Source organism: Taeniopygia guttata, chromosome 10 (assembly GCF_048771995.1).
Source record: "Taeniopygia guttata chromosome 10, bTaeGut7.mat, whole genome shotgun sequence".
Lineage (NCBI taxonomy): Eukaryota > Metazoa > Chordata > Aves > Passeriformes > Estrildidae > Taeniopygia > Taeniopygia guttata.
Window position 1 is genome coordinate 11,804,529 of NC_133035.1, and position 23,169 is coordinate 11,827,697.

The 23,169-nt window shown below is 37.0% G+C and overlaps 1 protein-coding gene across 1 annotated transcript in view; it reads left to right on the forward strand.

Annotated features, from left to right (window-relative positions):
- Nucleotides 1-23,169, forward strand: part of EFL1 (elongation factor like GTPase 1) — a 63,965-nt gene that overhangs the window by 39,139 nt on the left and 1,657 nt on the right. The window contains exons 16-19 of the mRNA XM_030281239.4: nucleotides 3,162-3,293; nucleotides 5,666-5,813; nucleotides 9,468-10,471; nucleotides 12,988-13,172. Coding sequence (XP_030137099.3) covers nucleotides 3,162-3,293; nucleotides 5,666-5,813; nucleotides 9,468-10,471; nucleotides 12,988-13,172 — 1,469 coding nt within the window. The remainder of the gene's footprint in view (nucleotides 1-3,161; nucleotides 3,294-5,665; nucleotides 5,814-9,467; nucleotides 10,472-12,987; nucleotides 13,173-23,169) is intronic.

Consider the following 23,169-nt stretch of genomic DNA (forward strand, 5'->3'; position numbering starts at 1 on the left):
AGTGCATGGAGCATTTAAACCAGGAGGCTTCACATATTGTAAGGTCCTAATCTTTCTAAGGAGCTATCATTGATAAGAAATTATAGATTTCAGTGGAGACCGAGCCTTACTGGGAAGATTAACATCAGCTCTCTGCTTTACTTAGTTCCTTACCCTGTTAGTCCAAAGCCTGACAAGTCTCCATTCCAAAGCAGCCCGGGATTCTTAAGTGGTGATATCATCAGCGAGAGAAGATAAAGATCGACTGAACTAATGTGCTGAGGCTAGTAACAATGTGGCAGAAGTTAAAATTTAAAAAGCTTTCATTCTTCTTTGTTTGATTTTTCACACTGCAAACTAAATTATTCCCTTATCTGATTGAAAAACTTTAGCACGGTGGTGGTGTCTGCCTCATTTTTTTTTTGCAACTTGAAAGAACTTTAAATGCCTAAATCTTTCTACATCAAGAGAAACTAATTACATATACCTTGAAGGTGATCTTTTATGTGTTCAGATCTTTATAGCTGAATTGAGCTGGAAAAGCATACTTTAAAGGCAGCAAAATTATTGTGTAAGGTGTAGTGGTTACCAGCAAGACATAGAAGTGAAAAGTAAATTGAGACTTGTCTTAAAACTCCTACTCCTTCTGAAAAATTCAGTCATGATGTTCTTATCGCTTTTTACCATTTAGCTTCTATCATATTCTAATATCTGGTGATACAGGTAGGTATATACTTGATTTAGTATTCTTATCTTCTAGGGCAAGTCAGAGAAGGGACTCAATAAAAGAAGAACCTTTGTAAATCTCGTATTTCACCACCTCTGTAATAATTCTCCCTGAACCATCATGTGGTCTACTTTTAAAAGCACAAACCACTGACCTCTGAAGGTCTTACTCACAGGCTTTTTTTAAGGCTTAATTTTTGAGTGATTTTTTTAAGACCTTTCAAGTAGGATATTGATACACATCTGAGATCTGTGATCTCAAGTAGTATGTGCAAATTTCAGTGGTCTGGACAATAACTGAGTTTAAGATTTATGCATCATCATAATTAGTGGAATTCTTCCATTGATATGTCATGTGGTACTTTGGAATTAGTTGTTACTTCTTCCTCTAAAATTATTCCAAAAGCACATTAGCAGTTCCTTAGTAATCACAGTATGCAAAAAGAGTATCCAAGAATCTTTATCAATTTTTTCCAACATTTGTTTATAAGAATTTTTAAATTAAATAAATTCAACATGACTGGACACAGCCCTCTGCTAGCTCACACACTTCAGCAATTAAAACACTCAGGTTGTAAGCCTAACAGATTTTGATGAAAACTGACAGTTTTTTTATTTTTAGTGTAGTACTGATGCCTTATATTTCATGTATTTTTGCCTTCAAATGTGAAGCAGAAGAGCAAAAAGCTTCAATTTTTCTTTATGACAAGAAAAGTACAGGAACGTGTTAAGAAAAGAGTGAGTCTGTCTGAAATAAGATTTGGTAACTTTATTTCTCTGGTTCACATTACACTGTGCAAAGAAGCTGTTCACCTCCCATTCTAAATCATTTTCATTTTACCAGCTGGAGAAGATCAGAATAAAATGGACCCATCCCTTTTCTCAGTCCCTGGTGGTGATGATGATCTAGCATTTGTTTTTCATTCAAACCACATGTTGAATAAGTGAAAAAGAGGAAATACATGCTGGTCATAGGTCAGGTGCAACACAGAGTTTATACAGATTTATTTTCTTTGTAGCATTTGCAATCCTGCATTTAAAGCCATTGAATGTTGTCCTGCTTCCAGTTATTTTGAGGCAGCTTTTCTTATATAATGACATTTTGGGTTTTGGATTACCCTGCTGGCCAGGCATCCAGCCTGAGAGCTGGAGGAGCAGCCTCATTCTGCAGCTGAATCTGCAGCAGAACTCAAACTCCTGCATGATCTCATAGGGTGGAAGCTGACCCTCTTTGTTTCTGGCCTCAAATGAAGAAAGCTAAGCCAAAAAAAAATTTAAAAAAACTGGAAAAAGTATTAGGGTGATAATGGGGAGGTGGGGTAAAGAACTCCCTGGGCATGTAGGAGGCAGTAAGGAGGAAGGAGCACAAATATACTGCAGTCTACAATGTGAATTTAATTTTTAAGCAGATACAGATTATGAGCTGAAGGTTTCAGTTTTCTCATAGCATTACAAGTTACACGCTCATTTAATTTATACTCCATTAGAACTGCAAAGCTCATTGCTTATGATTGAAAGAGCATCAGGAAAAGTGATTGTATAAATTGATATCAGCTTTATTTGTTGTCTTTATTATTCACACACTTCTAGTCATGTTTTAATAGCTTTGAGTAAATTATGAATGATGTGCAGTTGGTTAGGAATTTGAAGGCAATAATTTCACATTCTCTTAAATGTGCCAGCCAGCCAAAACTCAGTATGCATTTACAGCAGCTATTTTGCAGATTTATAGCTAATATTTTTTCTATATTTTCTTTTATCACTACAATTTAATCTCACTTTTCTTCAACTTGTCAGCATTATAATGTATAATAGAATGAGAACTAATAGCTTACAATGGGATGAATTCATTTTTACAAGAATCAAGTTGGACAAAAAGTGAATCCCAAATGGGCATGAGGGGGTGGGAAGGAAAAAAAAAGCATTCTTCACAATAATAATAATAATGAAACACTGGAGGAGGTTGCCAGCAGAGGCTGTGCAGTGTGAAAACCTTGAGAAGAAGATCCTGAGCAACTTGATCTAATTGTGAAGTTTGCCCTGTTTTGGACTGGATGACCATTGCAGGCCTTGTGCAATCTAAATTTTTCTAAATTTAAACCACCAGAATTAAATCTGAGCTGTACAAAGGCTTGGACATATTAGAAGGGAAAAATTCCTCATGTCCTTTCTGTTCTTTGGAGCTATAAACACGCCTTTTAAAAGACTGAGGGAATGCAATGGGAACTGTGAGATTAAATATCAAATGTCACACCAGAGACTTAAGAACCCAGTGTATGGACAAGTATCTTAACAGATACTTTATATGAACAGTGAAGAATTCTTCAATCCTCCTTGTGTAATTAGAATGATTTCACCTTTTTTAACTTAATGGTCATGTTTTTAGTCTCGTTTAATATGACAGTTGGTGATCTTTTTTTGTTGTTTTGCCTTTTTTCCCCCCCAATTTCTGTTAGGAATAGGAGGCCTGCAAGATTTTGTGCTGAAGTCTGCAACACTGTCAACATCACCTGCTTGTCCACCATTTACACCTCTCAACTTCGAAGCTACCCCGATTGTGCGAGTAGCAGTTGAACCCAAACATCCAAGTAAGCTTCCAGGAGAATGGGGATGGTAACACCAGCTCAGTGTGGCAGCAGTGCAGCTTCCAGCCCTCAGTGATTTGGTTAGTTCATGAGCTAGCCACTGAATGAGAGACTTGCCCAATATAAAATAAACCTGGAGGTTGCCTGGAGGGCAGCGGGAGTTGTTCAGCTGCCTCGCTCCTGTCTCAGTAGGTGAGGAGACACAGGAGAAGCTGTTGTGCCCTTTTGTGGCAGTCAGACACTGCATGGGCTGACAGTTAGTGAAGGTGAGCAGATCTGTGGGTTCTGTCTGCTGCCCTTCTTCTATGGATGTCAGTAAGTTTGTAGTACTGCTTCTCCTTGATGCCCCCACCTCATTTCCTGCAAAACAGAGTGGGATACCTCTGGCTTTATTTGAATTTCAGACCAATTTCCATTTATTGTTGTAGTGTTGGTAGAACCAAAATAACTGGCTTTATCTTCAGTTGCACAATACTCTAACACTAAGATTACATGTTTTTTTAGAGAGCTATTGGACAGCTTTGGCAGCTCTTTGTTTCATGTGTTTGAGTAACAGATAATCATATATTGTACATCTTACATTTGTTAAAGCTGTTTTGAAAGTATTGGAAATTATGGGTTCTGCAGATTGTTCAAAATATAAAAGGAGTGTAATTCTAGAACTACTGACCAGTTTGGGGGTAATTTTTGTTCCTTATGAAATGAAGCTGGATCATTCTTGCACCATTACTTAGTTTCTCCTCCTCAGTAGCTTCTGAGTTTATGGCCTGAACTAAATTTTTTAGGAGGACAAAAGCCTGAAAGTTTCCTGAAAAAGCCAGAACTTTCCTGAAAAATCCACTGTTGCTCGCAATAACAGGAAGTCAAGCAAAAAGTGGCCATTGCAGTTGCCCAGAGATCTGTGTGCAATTTTGAGGTGGCCCTCACACATTGTCACATGTGTGCATTGCACTGAACATCAGACCTACTTCAAAACGACATCTGCTGATGTTGAAAAATGACTCATCTATGTACATTTTAAAAAATTACTGCATGTCTTCACACACGTCAAAATCTTCCTGTATGGTTGCCATAAGCTCCAAAAGGGAAAAAAAAAAATGTACTTGTCACTCTGTGAGCTTAAATGCAGAGACAAAGTTGAAAGTCTTTGTTCAACTCTGTTGGCCATGTGAAATAGCACTGCAGTTTTTCCACTTTTTTTTTTTTTTGTTTATTTTTCAAGGATATTTTTCTATTACACCATTTAAGCTCATCAGTAAATAAACAATATCATATTTCTTTTCATAGACTCCAAGTGAATGACCACTTTAATGTCACTCTTTCTTCTGAATATTCCTGGAAACCCCTGGGGTATTCTCTACTGCCTGTGTAAAATAAAAAAAGAATTCATAATTAATTTCTTTAAAGTGTGTTCATTATGAAAGGCTGCTGACATGAGGTGTTTATGTGTAGCTTTGATGTAATCTAGCCAAATTTGACTCAGCTGTGCTTGTTCATTCTCCATTAACTTTAAGACAGCTCATTTTAAACACCTTTATTTTAAGGGACAGCTGTGATTTGTTTGACTGAAAAGCTCTCACATTCCTGATTTTTCCTCTTTTCAGATTTTAATTACTTTAAAGCCTTCTAGTGGCTTACTGCTACTTCAAAATACTTCCTGTGCTTTATTTGCAGTTATGCCTTCTAAGTAATCCATATAGAATACTTCTATTTTAGTAAAGTTAATATTATTATTTATTTATTTGGAGCATTTTAAGCATTAGCAATTTAGAAGTTACTACACTTAGTTATAAAAGGAAGTAAAATTATTTACTGACAGATGACTTAAAAGTTGTAATAGATAAAAAGGTTATTATTTGATAATTTGTGAAAATGAGTAGTGAAGTCCTGAATTTTTTAATCACTTCATTTCGATAAAATTCAGGGGTTTTATTGGGTGTGAGCTGTTCATAAGCTGTATCTGAAGTTACTTGTGTATAGGAAGCAACATAGCACAGTCATAGTCAATAGGTGACTTGTTCTGAATAGGTGACTGAACCTGCTGTAAAGCTGTGTAAACAAAAAATGTGCAATCCATTGAAGTGTGGTGTTATATGGTTATATTTGTATGATGTGAATTTTGTCATCAGTACATAAATTGTTGGTGACAAATGCTGAGTGCAGCTTATGTTTTCAGTTGGTGCTCTTAAACCACGCTGCTCTCTGTGACTCATACGCAGAAAATTGCCCACTGAAAGTTTTTGTGTATTCCTAAAATACCTATTTGTGTTCAGGCTTCCATAAAAATGAGTGTTACTACTTCTCAGTTTAAGTCTATCCTATTTTGAATATTTTTTTCCCAGTATTCCTTTGTTAATGATGCCCTGTTTTGCCAGGTGATATGCCTCAGCTCGTCAGAGGGATGAAACTTTTAAACCAAGCTGATCCATGTGTGCAGGTTTTGATCCAGGAGACAGGAGAACATGTGCTGGTGACAGCAGGAGAAGTTCATCTTCAGCGCTGCTTGGATGACCTGAAAGAAAGGTTAGAGGGGCAAGGAGGAAGAAATATTTTTAGTTCAGTAGGTGTCTGTTGTATTTCTCTGTCAGATGGATATCTTTGATTTATATTCTGGTAAAATAGAGCTTTATCCACAAACAGTTTTTACCATTGAGTCATAAATGTACCTTTTTGGAGCTATAAAATTATCTGCAGTTTGGCAGAAGGCACTAGTTTATCATTTCTATACATCTAACACAGACTTGGGGCACTTTTATAGAAATTACAAATTGCAGTACTTTCAAGAGTCTAATTAAGAATGTAATGTGGCATTTATACAAAATAAAAACTGAGTAGAATTAGGTCTGACAAATGAACTCCAAAATATCATAAAGCACCAAGACCAAAATTATATGTGCACACTCTATCCTGTGCCTTTTCTCACTGATTTTTTTTCAAATGTTAGTCTGTTCTCATTCATGAGTAGTATTTTTTGCAAGCACACATGCACATATTTAGTATCCTCTAATGTTTCTTCAAATGGCAGAAGAACAGATATCTGAAACAATCCCTTCCTGTAACTTCATTTACTAAAACATTTCTGATGGTTCTGCCACATACATTTACTGGCATTTTCTTCCTAAACCAAAGAGCAAACCTGATGAGTGGTTGAATGTTCGTCTTACTGTACCCATACTCATTTTGGTTAATATCAGAGAACTGTAGTTTCTTATGAAAATTAGGCTGGATCACTTGTAAAACTGGATGTATGTTTTAATGGTTATTGTCATTACAATTTAGTGCAACGTATTTTTACTGCTTCTAAAAATGTTGTATTATTTATTGATACATTTTGCTCAAATGTAATGCATTTAAGCAAAACTGGTTGTGCCTATCTTTAGCAGCAGTTTGCATAGCAGGATTGTATTATTGGCAGTGGTCCAAATCTGAAAAAAAGAAACTTAAAATAGTACTCCATGACAGGGTAATAGGATTATAGTGAGCAGCTAGTAGGACTTACTTACATACATTTATGTACATTTGCATTCCTAAACTTCTGTTTCATGTACATGATTTCAGAGGTTTTTATGAGTTGTCATCTAATTTGTCTTTTGTTAAGAGAATGATAGCCTGTCAGAAGTGACCCTTCTGTACCCCTGTGCTTGTGGCATTGTGAGCAGAAACAAGAAACACCTGGACACACAGACAAGCAGAGCTCCCACCATTGTCCTGCTTGACTGTGGTTCATGATTTCTCAGTTGGGTACCAGCTCCCAGAAGAAATTGGGAGCAGGTGTGTTCTCTATGGAGCTCATCCTCCTAAATCTCTCAGGATTTGGCATATTTTAGTTGACATCCCTCACACACCAGCTTGTGGTGATGCCTTGAGAGGCTACCTACAACAGAGGCTAGTATTAAAGAAATAAAGTAGGTTTTTGTTAAAAAGGCCTTCAAAGGATACCCCTTGGGCAGTGCTAGAGCCTGGCTGAGCCTACACCCAAGATGGACTCTGAATCATGAGTTTCACACCTTTTTTAAGTTTTGGTTCTTTTCCATATTGGGGTTAATTGTCCAGTTACAGCTTCAGGTAATGAAATTCTCCCAGACTGCTCTCCTCAACTTGCTGTTGTTCGTATTTTTTGGGCCTGAAGCTTCAACAGTGTCCTTGGTTCTCAGGCTGGAAAAGGATTGTTTTGTCTGACTAAACTGTGAGGAGAACTTGCTAACACTTTATATGAAGTTCAGAGTTATATACTAATGCAGTACAGAATATGGAAAATATGAAAGCTAAAACATAAGGCATCAGTAGGACAAGAATTGTCCCTTCCTTCTCTCCTCATTTTGTAGAAGAAAAACTCCAGAATGGGATTCTTGTCTTGCTCCATTCCTCGTGGATTCTGTGTTAATTCTGACAGTAGTAAACTGGCACTACTTAACTATTGAAGTGTGACTAGAAGTTGGGCTCTGAAATGTTAGTTTTAATTAGCTCTCTTTGTTTCTGTATAAATGTTTAACTTTTCCTAAGTGCACATAATTTGGAAAAGAAAATGGTGAACTAGGGATGAAGACAGCATATAATAACCTAAAATGTGACCCATAAGTTTTTCCTCCAAAATATTGGCAAAGGTTATTCAAGATGATTGAGTCACACTTGAAGTAAGGGGGCAGGTCCTGATACTGGCATCTACTACAATTGCATCAACTGGGTTTTGCAGATTTGATCCTTTTGGACTCGTTACAGCAGTTGGGGGGATTCAACTGAATTCAAACTACATTGTATTGTCAATATTTTATTCAGACTTTTTCGAAGGCACATATTTAATTTTAGCTTTCCCACTGTGTATTTAGAAAATTATGTTCAAGTGACACTTACTGTCAGAGATGTGGAGACACATGGAAACAACTAAAAGATTAGTCATCTGTGTTCATCTAAATGATTAAATGTGGATGTTCTGCTTGATTTCACCAAATTTATATTTTTTCTTCCCAATTAGTTCTTTTTGAATGGAGTAAGAAATTAGACCTTGCAACTTTCAACATTTTATTTTCTGCATTGTACAATATAAATTTTTAGAAATTTCTTTCCCAGGGGCATTGCAAATACTAAGCATGTGGGGATTAAGTTACCCTTTTCAGAATGAGAAACAAAGAGAATTAAGGTAATGGTGACATGTGGGTGGGTTTGTGTTTGGTTTCTTGGTATAATGCAAATTCTTGAAAAAACTGCAAAAGGAATAAGTCTCCTGGTTCTGATTCCCATGGAAATAAATCTTAAAATTGTATTTTCTTTTCTTCTGCAACTTTTTTTAGCACTGCCAAAATTTACCAGAACAGAGGAAATTTTGGTTAATCCTTCTGTTGTCATTTAATGAACCTGCTCAGAACTCCTGGATGGTTAGGAAGGATACATAGCTCTGATCTTTAAATGTGTCAGATAATTAATAATTCCTCCTTTTTCCTTGCTGTCATTCACAACATTTGACATACCTAAAATGTTGCACCTGACTTCGAAGCATTGCTTTATAGCATTAAGCTTTTATCAGACAAAGCTCTGTTGGGCTTTCCCAGTGCTTCATCTTCTCTGGGCTGTCCCTGTGTGAGCAGATGTGTTGGCTCACACCAAGTGTCCATCTCTGTACCATGTCTGCGCTGTGTGGCCAGCAGCAGGGGTAGGAGGAGTAAAACTGGAGTAACTGTGATGCTTTCCCAGGCCTCTGTCATTTTCAGTCCAGGGCCCTTTGTGGTTTGGTTCTCAGTTAATCCTGGTCAGCTTTCCCATACCCCACGTGGTTTTGTAGGTCTCTGTTGCACCCTTGGAACATCTGAAGGCTTCTTGTGCTTGCGTTCCTTTGATCATCTTTATTCTCAGTTTTTTTCTAGTTCTGTTTCGTTTGAGGGCAGAGAACAGCACATACTTTCCACGATATGGGTGAACCAGTGATTTATACAGAGGCATAGCAATGCTTTTGCTTTTATTTTCTTGAGTTCCTTTCCAAATATTTCTGAAGACATAAAAGGCAGTGCTTCTTTTTTGAAGTACATAAAATTTGGGTTTGAAATGCATTACCTAGTAATCTATGTTGCAATCAGTTTTCTTCATGAACATCTGTTCCATGTTAAGGCCTTCGCCCTACCTCCCACCCCCAAGTTTAGAACTATTTTCAAGTTTTTAAACTAATTCTTAAACTTCATTTTGCAGGTTTGCAAAGGTGCAGATCAGTGTGTCTGCTCCTATTATACCCTTCCGAGAGACCATAACGAGACCTCCCAAAGTTGATATGGTGAATGAAGAAATAGGCAAACAGCAGAAAGTTGCTGTCATACACCAAACAAAAGAGGACCAAAATAAAATTCCTGAAGGTATTCAGGTTGATTCAGATGGGCTTGTTACAATTAATACTCCAAATAAACAAGCTACTCTCAGTGTGAGAGCAATGCCACTCCCTGAGGAGGTAACTCGACTTCTTGAAGAAAACAGTGATTTAATTCGAACTATGGAACAACTCAACACATCTCTGAATGAAGATAAAAAAACACATGAGATAAATCAGAAGACTCTTGATAGAATCAAAGAATTCAAGCAAAAGTTGGAGAAAAGTCTTCAGGGAAGAAAGTGGAGAAATGCTGTTGATCAGATCTGGTCATTTGGACCACGGAAGTGCGGGCCTAATATTTTGTTACATAATTTTGAGGGCTATAAAAGATCTGTGTGGCAGTGCATTGGGAAGTCTGTGAAAGAAGTAGGTAAATACAGAGACTTTGACAACAGCATAGTAAGTGGATTTCAGCTGGCTACGCTTTCAGGTCCCATGTGTGAAGAGCCTCTCATGGGTGTTTGTTTTTCAGTGGAAAAATGGGAAATAAATAAAGCTGGAGATACTCTGTCAAATAATAGGCAGGATTCAGGGGAACTTGATACCACAGAACATCAGCAAAATGAAGATAATACTCTAGCAAGCAGTTGCACTGATGAAGGTCCCAGTGCAAATGAACGCCAAGACAGGAACCAAAGTGGCACAGACTCACCTGAGAAAATGAGCAGACACAAAGGAGAATTACCACTTGCAGATTGTTATGGCCCTTTCTCTGGACAGCTGATTGCCACCATGAAGGAAGCCTGTCGTTATGCTTTGCAGGCAAAGCCACAGAGGCTCATGGCAGCAATGTACACGTGTGAAATCATGGCTACTGCAGAAGTTTTAGGTAAGGTTTTAGGAAAATAAACCTTTGCCAAGAATTTGCCTTCTGATTTCCAAGGTGAGGTTTTATACATGAGACTGAATCAGAAGGTGTAACTTCATTAAAGTTTTTGTCAGGAGTCTTACAGTTCACCAGTAAGATGCTCCAATGACTTCCTAATGCTTGTAATATTTACACTGTTCTGAATGAGAATTCAGCATTCTTTCTTATCTGAACCATAGGTATAAATGCTACACCTTTTTAAAATGCAAGATACAAAATGTTGCCTTTCTATTAAGTTTTTGTAAGACTAGCTTCAGTACCCATGAATATCAATACTGTGTCTTGTAATTAAGTGTAAGTTCTATGAAGAGAAGGAAAACCTCTCCTGTTTATTAAGGGAGTACAAGATCTTAGCAAATGCCATATCAAGATATTTTAATACATTAATACAAAAATAAAATCAGGAAAAAGAGTATTAAATTATTGTTGCTGTCCAGTTGGTAGTTTTTTTGTTTTTAAGTAGCATCTTTATCCTTCTGGTATGCAAGTTGCTTAACCCAGAGCATATCAAACGGTGTCACTAAAATTACCTTACCACTTGCACCTACTTAAACTTGTTTTTATTACCTGCTTATGACACCACTTAACTGTATTTGTTCTTGGCGTTTTCCATGGGAGTTGCTTGTACACTGAATCTGATCCAAAGCGCTGAGCTTTTCTTTAAAATGAACTTAAGCTATCAGCAATTTTACTTTGACTGTAATAATCATGGCACAAATTACAGCATATCCCATGTACAATGATTAAATACTTGGTCACTTGTAAAAAAATCTCAGCTGTTGTGCACACAATCATACTGATAGCAGTCCAAAGACCAAAAATTACATTTGTAATGAAAATAAATGCCTTTGAGTGAGCAACTGTTTTGTGCAGATGATCCTGTTCTTTGCTGGAGGTACCCTGTAGTGGGCCAGGTAAAGGGTGTGCTGCCATGGGCTTATGGGCACATTACCCTAAATATCCCCTATGACAGGGAACTTTGGCATTTCAAACTCGTCTCTAATGTGTAAGATTACTAATAGCTGTCAAAACTGGACTGTGTATTGTTCCATGTTGCTGTACCAGAAGCACATTGGCACAGTACTTCTGAGTCTCTATATCAAGCTATAAGCAAGGTACCAATTTTTATACGTCAAAAACACTGTATAAATTGCTGTTTTCCAAACTACTTAGCACCCAAAAAGCATGATACACTGGAGTAATAAACATGCATTGGCTTATTGTGCCATAAACCCAAATGGAAACATGGCTTTTTAATGCATATATATATATATATATATATATATATTTAATGAGTGTAATTTAGGACTCGGACATGCAAATTAATTAGTACAGTCTAATGAATGTGAATTGTGTTGTAATAGCCATGGACATACACTTAGTTCATTACAAATTCATGGGTTTTATTTTTATTGTGGAAACTTCAGCTAATAAATTGCATCCTCATTAGGAGGAGAGAAAAGCAGACCTTTAATGCACTCAGGGTTGGCAGTTGACATGTGTCAAGCCACTGGCTTTTGTATCTTTATTCTTTCCTTTGGCATTCCATACACTGATACCCTGGGAAGTTTAATACATCTCCATATAGATCTGCTTGTTTCTAAGATGGTAACTTCTGCAAAAGTGAGGTCTTTTGTGTTCTCAAAATATAAAACTTTTTCCATCAAACTTTTCTGACAATATGTAACTTGAACTGAAGCTGAGGAGAGGAATAGGACAGGGGGATGCAGTGTTTTTAAGTGTTTTTCTTGTGTACTTATTATCTTGATCAACACAAATGTATTTGTTAGTTTTTGTTTGTAAAATACTTCCAAAAATATGATACCTACTATGAAGTCAAATATGGGCATTTTCACAGCTACTCTCATGAAATATACACTGTATTTCAATAGATTAAATATTAACTTGGGAAAGAAAATTGAAATTATCCATGAGTAACTTAAGACGGAATTTATTAACAAACTAATTGAACTCATTAAGCGTAATAAATATGTAGTATTTCATAAAAACTAGTTTTTTGTGATTAGAATAGCTTTGCACTATCAAAGTATCATGTAGGCATATGGTGATCCAAGGAAATTTCCACCAGTAGCTTAGATACAATCCCTGAAACACAATAATATTTCTTAGTAATGATTCTCAAATATTTGGTTATAAGAAAAAAAGCAAGTTAGGCACATAATCTGGCAAAGTGCCTTTTTGGAACAGCAATATGATTGTATGAAATGGACATAGATGGATTCATCCAGCAGTAATAATGTTACTCAGATGGTTCTGCACATTGTGTGGCAGAATATGTTGTTTGAATTTAGTGTGTCCATTTAATTGATTGACTTACAAAAAAGAATTTTAGCCAAAAAATGTTACACATTTTACTTAAAGCTGCACCTTCCTGAACAAATATTGATGTATTTCTCTTCATGGTATATTCAGGATGTGAATATGTTGGTAAGCTGATGGGAATTGTGTCTCTGCAGGTCGAGTGTATGCTGTGCTGTCCAAAAGGGAAGGCAGAGTGCTCCAGGAGGAGATGAAAGAGGGGACGGATGTGTTTATTATTAAGGCAGTCCTGCCAGTAGCAGAAAGCTTTGGCTTTGCTGATGAAATCAGGAAGAGAACCAGTGGCCTGGCCAGTCCACAGCTGGTGTTCAGCCACTGGGAGGTAAAAATATCTATTCATTCCATCTGTTTGGGTGATCTATTTCCTGTAGATGTGGCAGACTGGAATAATAAGCAGAAAAGGTTAAGTTTTGGTCAAGACATTTGATTAATTCCTTTTTGAAATGAGGAAAAAAGCCTTATATTATTTCTTTTTGTAGACATGCTGTTCAGAAATGTATTTATATTTTGTTTAGATGGGATACATTTTATTTCAATGGCAAGTAAGTCTTTCATAAATGAAACTGTTTCTCTATAGATGTGTTTTCCTGTATTTATGTGCCCTTTCTCATGAGTTCTCTGGTAAACTTGTTTAGGGAATGAAAAAAAAGTCAAAACCACAAAACAGCCCCAGCCTACCACTAACAGAAAATAAATGTATCAGTAAATCTAATGCACATGAATGTTAACCTCTTATGGTCTAGCAGGCATCTTCCATATTCCAAGCCAACGTAAATTTTCTTGCTTAAAAGGCAAATTAATAGATTTAATTCTCTCAGAATTAAATCTGTTGATAGTAAGTAGTGGTGCCCTCAAAATTATTCCTTTTGGTCATCCTTGTCTCTTAAAGAAATGAAGAGTTGAATGTGAAGGTAAATCAAGTGGGAAGTGGGAAAACTGGTCAGAAATGTCACCAGCTGAAAGTGCTGTGTAGTTTGTTCCTATGATGTGGAGAGTAGATGTTCAGGGGGAAGAAATAAAAGCTGTAAATCAGAACTTGTTCAAGACAAACACACCTGCATTGTCAGGCTCCTCAGAAGACTCCACTGGAAAAGCTAAAAATGGCTTCAAGGGCAAAAGTCAGTGGGTATAAACTTTTCACCTTATATTTTTAAAATAACTTCAAAGTCTAGGTTTTTCTGGATTTGGTTGGGGGTGTTTGTTTGTTTGTTTGTTCTGGTCAAGCCTTCCTTTATTTGGCATTAGAAAACAGTAGAATCTTTTGTAAATGGATGAAAAAAATCTTTGTTTGTTTGATCCTTGATTTATTTTGTCACCTCAAATGTCAGGTCTCTGAGTACGGCCAACTGTAGATTTTTAAGGTCAGTGACACTCCCTGCAGTTACCAGCTATGGGCTGCTTTACCAGTGTTAGCTGAAGTGTGTGCTACTTTTTCACATGGTGTGGATTCTTCATCCACAGCTAAGTTGTCCCCCTAGGTGGTATCTGTAAAAACTCCACTAACTTTATTTCTTTTAACTGTGTCAGAAATGTAATGTGGATGATAATGGAAAAGGAGGACCTCTGCAAACTGGCCATATGCTGGCAAAGGAGTTGGGAAGAGTACTTGAAAGAATACTTGAAACAGTACACTTGGAAAAGTACATTTTGTCTTGCTTGGCAGTGGTGCCTTACTGATGTTAGTAAATGCCTGCACCAAGGACTTAGCTCTCCTCCCTTATATTGATTTATTTAATCTTTTGTAACTAAGTCCACCTTCACATAGAACCACAAAAGGAAAAACAGCTGCACAGAATGCAGAAAGAAAAAAAAAGGGACAACCCTTCTCAGATGGTGTACACACACAAAAATAGAGAAACTGCATCTTTTGAGTATAGGGATTTTTGTTACAGCTAGTTACAGATCAGGTACCTCAAACCAGTGAGTGTTGGCTGTACTGTGTACAGTAATCTTGTCAGTTCTGGATGGTCTCCTCTGAAGTACAGCTGGTGAGGTTTTGTGCCTTTAGTGGTCTTTTGTCTGAGCCTCTGACATCAGTGCCCTAAAGGAATGTCAGCCAGTAGGACATCAATTCCAGCTAACCAAACCTAATGGCAGCTTCTTTAGGATTTGTAGCTTCTGTGTTCCAGCACTAAGCAAAAACATGAACCCTGTGGCTCTAGGCCTCCCCTTCTATCCCCAAGCCTTGGTGTGTGCATTTACTCTCAGATACTACAAATTTCATGTAAAAAGATACTCACACATAATTACAGATACTCACAGGACAGAAGGATTTGAACAACTGGCAGCATGTTCTAAAACTGACCTCTAAGAGAAATTATAATTGCAGCTAGTATGTTAAATGCATTGGTAGTAGCAAAATTACTGTGCAAACAGTCACCTTTCCACCTGGGAAATCTGTCAGTGGGGGAGGATTGGGTTTTTTGTCTCCATGAAAGCCATGCTCACATACTTTTGTGATAAAATAAGCCTTTTACTAAGCTACTAGTAATGTTATCTCTGTGCAGTGATGGTAGAAGGAGTGCACATTACTCTCACACCATCGAGACAATTTCTAAATAGAATTTTCAGAATTTCTAGTGTTAGTATGACAGAGAAACTGTGAGAATTGTATCTCAGCTCCTGTTTCTTCTTTTCTTTGAATTCTGCACTAAGTTGCATCAGGTGTTGGGCATGACTTTGACATTATCACCTTACTGATGAATTATGGTATATGTATCTACATGATAATCACCAGCATTTTATTTGAATCCCAAATTCAGTGCATCATTGTGTAAGATAATATGATGTGAACTTTTTGTAATCTTACACTATTTTTTCCTTAGTGTTAAAACTGTGTTAGTGAGAGTGTGGCTGCTGCTTTAATTGCACACTCTCCAAACCCTTCTATGGCATTCTGAAAGAGCTCTGTGCTGCTGCTGTTTTCTCAGTGTGCTCAGCTCATGAGCTGAGTGCCTGGGACATGTATTTGTCTACACAAATTCCTTCTAATGTGTTATTAACCCAATTTTACACAAAGTGAAATAGACAGTTTGGGGGATTTTTAAACTTCCAAACACTTTGTCCCATGTAAATCACATGCATATAGTGTGTTTAAAGAGTTGAGGTTTGAGTTCACTCTTTCATTATATTTCCTTACCATTATTTATAGACTCTGAATACAGGAAAGTCAATGATAGAGCCCACATTTAAATGAAGCCATTTTGGTCTCTGTGGGAATGATATTGCCATTTTTTTTAAATTCAGTTAATAGATGGGTTTTGTGTAGTTCAGATGCTCCAGCCCCAAGGGATGGAGCAATACATCTATTGAGGTCTATCTTGTCAGATACTCCTTTTTTATTAATATCTTCTGGCATGCTTATGCAATTTATTTCTGCCTGTAAAGAACAGCACCAAGGAACCATTAATGGGAGTTTTCAGTTTAGTCTCAGCTTAAAAAAAACTAATTTTAAAATTTAGGTAAATGTTAGGTGTGTTGCGTTTACTTGGCAGTACTTTCGAACTAGTTATATTTTTTTAAACTTTGAATTAATACTACACCTTCAGTTAATCTATGTTTTTGTTTGAGCCTTTTTCTTTTGTTCTCAGTTCTTTGCAGTTAAATCTTTTACTCAGTCACGTTATTTTTATCTTAATCATAAGGTTTTGAACAAGAATGTATTTGTGATTGCACAATCCTTAAGAGTAATGGAACTCTCATCCCATTTGGGAAATCTGTGTTAAAAGTAAAAAGAAATAATACATGTGGCTCTATTCAGATGCTGATTGAATTTTCAGCAAGAATTGTCAAAGACATCTACTAGTTGTAAAGTTGTGAAATGTATAGTATTCCTGTTAAATCACATCTTTTCAATTGCATGAAGATTAACTATTAAACATACTTTTCTTCTTGAGGGGGCATGAGTGAACTGTAAACACATTTAATCAGAATTCTTTGTCATTATCCCTTCTAAGTAGAATAGTGCCTAGAACGTGCCTCAGGGCTCTGGAGAAAGAGAACTGCTATGTGTAATAATTGCTAAGAATACGAGACTTGAGAATGTGTAAATTTTATATTCTGAATTTTAATTCATGCCTTTCGAATTGTAAGTCATTTTACAGCTCGGAAGATGGGGCTTAATATAGAAGCTGCTGGATGAGATTGTTAGGCTTGCATTAAACAGGAGGCAGGCTGAGGTAATGAGAGAGAATCTATTCTAGGTTTGAGCTGTACCTTTACATACATTATGGAATTGTTAGCACCAGTGACAGCTTGGGCACATAAATGAATTCGAGGAGTAACCTGGAACCTTTCAAATATAAAAAGCTCATTGTTTTGGCAGGAACATCTGAAGCTAATTGAAACAGTAAATAAGAGTGGTCGGGGTGTGGCTTTAATTCTCTTTCTCAATACATGCTTCTTAAGTAACAGGAAAAAATGCAGCAGTAGAGTCACACATCTCCTTTTTTTATTTCCAGTTACCAAATTCCCATTAACAGCTCCTGGCTGAAGTCAAGGATAAAACTGAGCTGTCACTGTTTGAGACACAAACAAGGATGAAGCTCCTGAGCCAAAATAAATTTGTATGAGTTTATTTTATAGCTAACTGTGTAAATGTTCATTATAACAATATTTCTTCGAAGAGGAGTTCATGTATCTAACCAGGCATTTTCAGGCCTTGGCAGTCCCCATTATATTGTGAGTGGAAGCTCTGAATTATGGGATAGTTTTGGAGGCTTCTTTTATTTGCAGGGTGTCCACATCCAGTACATTCACGTAGGGTATTCTCTGTTCTGGAAGCACACTGCCAGTACCCAAGTGGCCTTGAATTTGCTTGTGCTCAGTGCAGAACCACTTGTGCAGCATTACCCAACATAGTACACGTGGTTTTCTTGAAAAACAGTAGGCAACTATTCACATGCACCTCTGAATTCTTAGTTTCTCAGGGCTACTTCAGATGCTCATATCAGCTGTACCTTTCTCAGTTGCATAGTCTGTGTCAGTGTCATTGTCATTACTAGGTGATAGACACCATTTGAACTGTGAATGCTCTTGAAATACCTTTCTGCCATCAAATTTTCAAAGGTAGAAAGGATTCTGATCCACTGGAGCCCATATCATCTTTGAAATTGTGCATAATAGTTATTTTGATTTTTTTTTTTACACAAGAAAGAACTTCTGGCATAATGTTTTTCCTGGCTTGCTGATGGCTGCTGTGCCCAGTCAAGACTGAGTTTAGTGTTTCTTGGCATTTCTTACTGAGCAGTACACAAAGGCCATAATGTTGCTTGCTGGTCTTAAAATCTCCATCAGACAGTGTAAGACTGCTCTTTCTTTCTATTCATGGCCCAGCTAAGGCATTTTCCACATTGATGATATTTGGCTCAAAAGAAGTTTTCTGTCTTCATCAATCAGTAAGGACCAGTAGGGGACATGCTACCAGGAGCGTGGCTGTGTTCCCAAATCTGCCTGACCTTTTGGGTGAACTAGGCAGATCCCTTCTGTTTGCTTCTGGTGCTTCTCTCAACCTTGTTTTGCATAATTAGGCTGCCTTAGGCAGAAACTGTTTCTTACCATCATTTTGTGAAATACACTAGACAATGGGACCAGGATCACTATTGGAGCCATCTGGGTGACACTGAAATGCAAATAATAAATCATCCTCAAATTAAGCCTTAAAATTCCAAGTCCTCTTGAGTTGCAAGTGGTCTGCTGTAACTCTTATCTTACTGAAAAGCTTGGTTAGTTTACATAATAACTTGCAAGATTAGTACACACTCTGTCATTTATCAGTATTGACATTGTATGCTCACAGTATTTCTATTTTTATTGATTATTATTACAGGTATTCAGATTATGTCTCTCATAGAGATACAAGCATTTATAACTTGAATTATTAATGTGTCACTGTTAAGCTAAAAGAGAGTGACATCTGTTTTGCCTGTGCTACTCTGCATGCTCTTACTAAACAAGTCTTAGGAGACTTCATTGTTTGGGTGTGTTGGTTTAAATAGTTGTTTTATTTAATAAAACATCTTGCTTTAGAATGGTTTGTTCTGAAGAATACTTTTTGCTTACAACATTTGAAGTAATCTATTCACTTCTTTTGAAATACCTAATCCCAGCTGACTTCATTATAAACAGTTTTATTTATACCTAGAGTGGGTTCTGCAGTGAGCAGTGGGACACACTTCATGTATTTGACTGGGAGTTTTTCTTTAAAGCATAATGAAATTCTACAGGTATGCTTATAGTCATACTTTAAACAAATTGTATCACTCAAGACTTCTAGAAAATAAATCAATGAAGATTAATTTTAAATGTTTCTTAATTTCAATGCTTCTTTAATAGGAACATTTCCATCACTTAGGCATTGTGTTTACAATAACAGATTTAAGAACTGCATCAGCTGCTGTGCACTGATTCATTTTTCTGTGTTGCCTTGTATATGATCTCATTTAGAGAAAATGCTTGTTTTCTAATAGGATAAATGCTGATCCAGTGATCTACTGCATGGATCTTGATTTATAGTTCACTTTTTAAAATAAATGTCTTTCAGAAGAGCCTTGCAGATGTACAGAAATACTCGGTTGTGTTAAGGAGGAAGCACTTTGTTGTGTACACTTGAAGGAATAATTGTGTGTGTGCTGGGCTGTTTATAGTTAAGGCTGATGCTGTCCCTGACAGAGAATTCTGATATTGAGTAATGAATAAGCACAGGCCACTGGCTAGTTCACGCTTTTAAAAAGAAAAATTCCCAAGTCCTAGGAAAATTCCTGGAGAAAAGGTGTGCTGAATTTGCCAGTTACCAAGTCATGCACAGTATGGTGGTATTTGAAAATGTACTTTATCATAATGCTAACAATTCCATAATATTGTTGGTTTTACAGAGTCTTATTCCTAATATTAGTGCCTCTTGATCTCTTCTTTGGGGCATAATATTTGGCTGTGGTAATTTTCTTTTCCCCCCTGCCCAGTGGTTCCCAGACACACAACACACTGACAGAGAGAGGCAGACCTTTGATAGAAGGTTAACTGAATTGCTTCAGCCCCTTAAAGATTTTTCATCTGTAGAAGGCGTATTATTTTGAATATCTGGTTCTCTTTTGATTGAAGGTTTTGTTTAGGAATGTAACTTTTTGAAAAGGTGTTGTCAAGATGCTTTCACATTTCTGATTTTAAGGGGAGTCCTAGGCTATATGTTTTAGTTTTGTACTGAAAAAGTAGGATATGGAAACATTTAAATAATTTTAAATTAAAAGTGGCATATAGCAATAATGTTTCTGGGCATCTGCTCTGCTTTGATCCTGTGGATTTTTCAGGATCCAAAGTAAATGCCCTCTGTGAAATAACTATACCATATTCCAGAAGGAATGGTCCATTTAGAATCTAATTCATCACTGAGGGCTTCATCCAGACAAAAAACTCAATTCCTGTTACAAATTCCAGAACCATTCCTGTGAGGTTCCCATGAATACAAACAATAGCTCAGGACCTAAAAAGCTTCTTAGCTCTGATTCCAGGAAGCCCAGACCCACCATTCTGACAGTTCCCATTGTAAGGAAATTGATGACAATGCTTTGGGACCGTTCTCCTTTTGCATGCTTGCACTGTATTAACAGAGCAGGGGAATGATGGATTCCACCTGCTGTGAACATTTGCCTTGATGCATTAATGTGATATGAAGAAAGAGGAACAGTCTGGATTGTGCCTTTGCCTTCATGCACAGATTCAGAACTTAGAAAAAATAAAAACTTCCTACTTCTTTGTTTGGGTAACTGGGTCAGTAACACCCCTGTGTGTCATAATAGGGTTACAGTGACTTCTTAAAGATGATGGCCTAGGTTTCTCTTTCCCACTGCTTACCATGGCATGGTAACACATGTGCTGATTAATTCATCTTTTATAGTGTATCTGTACCATTTAGGTAGGTGTAGTTCTCCAACAGAAATTTTCTGTACCAGATCTTGCTCTAGAAGCAGTGTGTAGTGGCTGAATTATTTAGACAGATTGATAAAGCAAACTAACTCCTGAGGTAGTTCTTTGAAACCTAATTAACCTCTTTACTGCACTGCTCTGCATCATGTAGCAGTACAAGGTTCACCCAGGATTCTGTAACCCTGTGCTGAAATAGCTTTACCCTTGCTGGCTAATAAATACTGAATAGTACATTTAAACCTGCTGTTATGCTGACTTCCCTGAGACCTGTTGAAGCATAAAGAATTCTTGTCAGTGGAAGAAATATCCAGGGCAAAACTCCAGTAGGGCAAGTCTTTCATCAGTTCTTGAAAGAGCCAGTCTGTTGAACCTGGGGATTTTCTTAAACATCCATCACTACAGTATCTAAATATTTACAGGTAGATTAGATCTGTAAGTTCAATTTTGTATACTTTTGGACCCCTGTGTTATATTCATTCTTCAAGAACTGCTCTCTCACTGCTTCTCTCTGGACATAATTTCTGGGCATTGCATTTCTTGCCAATTAAAAAAAAATGTCATCAAAGGGCATAGTAACAGTCTTGAACTTACCAGTTTGTAGCTGTATAACCTCCCTCAGTCTGCAGCAAATCCACTGAGCACCTTTTCTTCTTCATGTGTTCTTAGAGTTGGAAATTTTTGTTTGTTCAGCTCTTTAGGCAGATCATGAAAGGGAAAGTCCCTTGTAGCTTTACATCATTAAAATGTTGAGAATGAGCATCACTACAGCTTTATCAAGTCAGCATGCAAACTCCACTGCCCTTTTTCTGTATTTCTAGTGCATAAAGTATCAGTGAAACTCTCAAACTCTCATAGAGTGGGGACCATTCTTTTTTGTTGATGTAAGCTTTAAGTTTCTGTGCATTGATTATAAGGCCCTGTGCAAGACATCAGAGTGAATATGACTCAAGCAGATTCTTCTGTGGTTAGGCAGTTCTTACGTTTATGGTGAAAAATAAACACAGAAAAATTTGGAAAGCTGAGTTTCAGGCTGTTTATTTCTGAGCTCTACTTGCTTTTGGTTTTCAGCCAGACAACCCTGTGCATAGTCATTTCCCATGTAAATAATTGAGATTGGCTGTCACTTTCAGCACGAGTAATACCCACTTAATTTAACAAGTCTGTGCATGTGCTTAACTGTAGCAAACTAGAACTCTTTTTGTTGGTTTAGCTTTACATCCCATTTTTGCAAGATTGAACCTACAGTATTGCCTAATACAAATTAGGCTGCCGAGTCATTCTGCTAACTCCCCATAAAGTGTAATTTATGTGGTTGTGTTGGAGTTAACATGAGGTATTGAATTAGGACTCCACAATTGTCCATGTTTCTGGGGAAAATCATCCATTTTCAGTCATCATTTTTTAATTCCTCTTCTTTCGAGTTTGTATAACCTGAGCTTTAGGTTATTTTGCTTAGGTTGAAGTACCATATGGCAATTGAAAGGATCTGTCAGAAGAAAAAGTTTGCAAAGGTAGAAAAGGCTTATAGCATTACGCTAAAATTGGTAATTTAGGAAAGTTTGTTCTCTCCTTGTCAGTTATTAGTGCTAGTGCTAATATTTCAGAAATTATTATAGAGTAATGTGCTCAATTGTTACAACTATTGTGATTCTTGCAGTAACTAATACTTGTCTGGGCTGCTTTTTCCATGAGGATTTTGTTTAAGAAATTAATCCAGTATTACCTTTGGGGTTTTTTTAGTAAAAGTATATTAACTGTAACTGCCTCTTGTGAGGAAATCTACAATGAAGAAAATTATTTTTGAAATCTGCAGTAGTACCTGTGTAACATTATACAATCAGTTCCATCCCTTCCTAATGTTTGTATTTAGGGTTCTCTGTAATACTCTTTATGGTAATCTCACAAGTGTGGGGTATAGAGGATGAACTGGAAATAAAGATATGTCCAGTTATGATCATGTTAGATCTAAAATCTGATCTAGAGAAGGGCTACAAAGCTGCAAGAATAGCTCTGCTAAATGTGTTAGAACCAGAAACAGTGATTTTTAAACCATCTGTCCAACTCAGGATTGGGATTGGAAAACATAGGGCACAGAAATGAGCAGAAATCTTCAGTTCTGATAAATTCTAATACAATTGTTGTGTGATAATATTTTATATAAGGACTTCCATCTTGGAAGTTGAGAGTTTTCTGAACATTATTTGGCACTATTTGCTGGTGGGCAGTTGAAATTGCTTTTATAAAAACTTGGGCAGATAATTGCAGTTGAATTTGAAAAGTTATTGTGGGCTTCTTTGGGCAGAGCTGCAGAGCGTGTCTTCAGTGTTGTTTTCTGCTTCCATGGCTAATTGCAGGCTCCAGACAACCTCATCTCCTCTACTTCGCTTTCTCTACTTCAG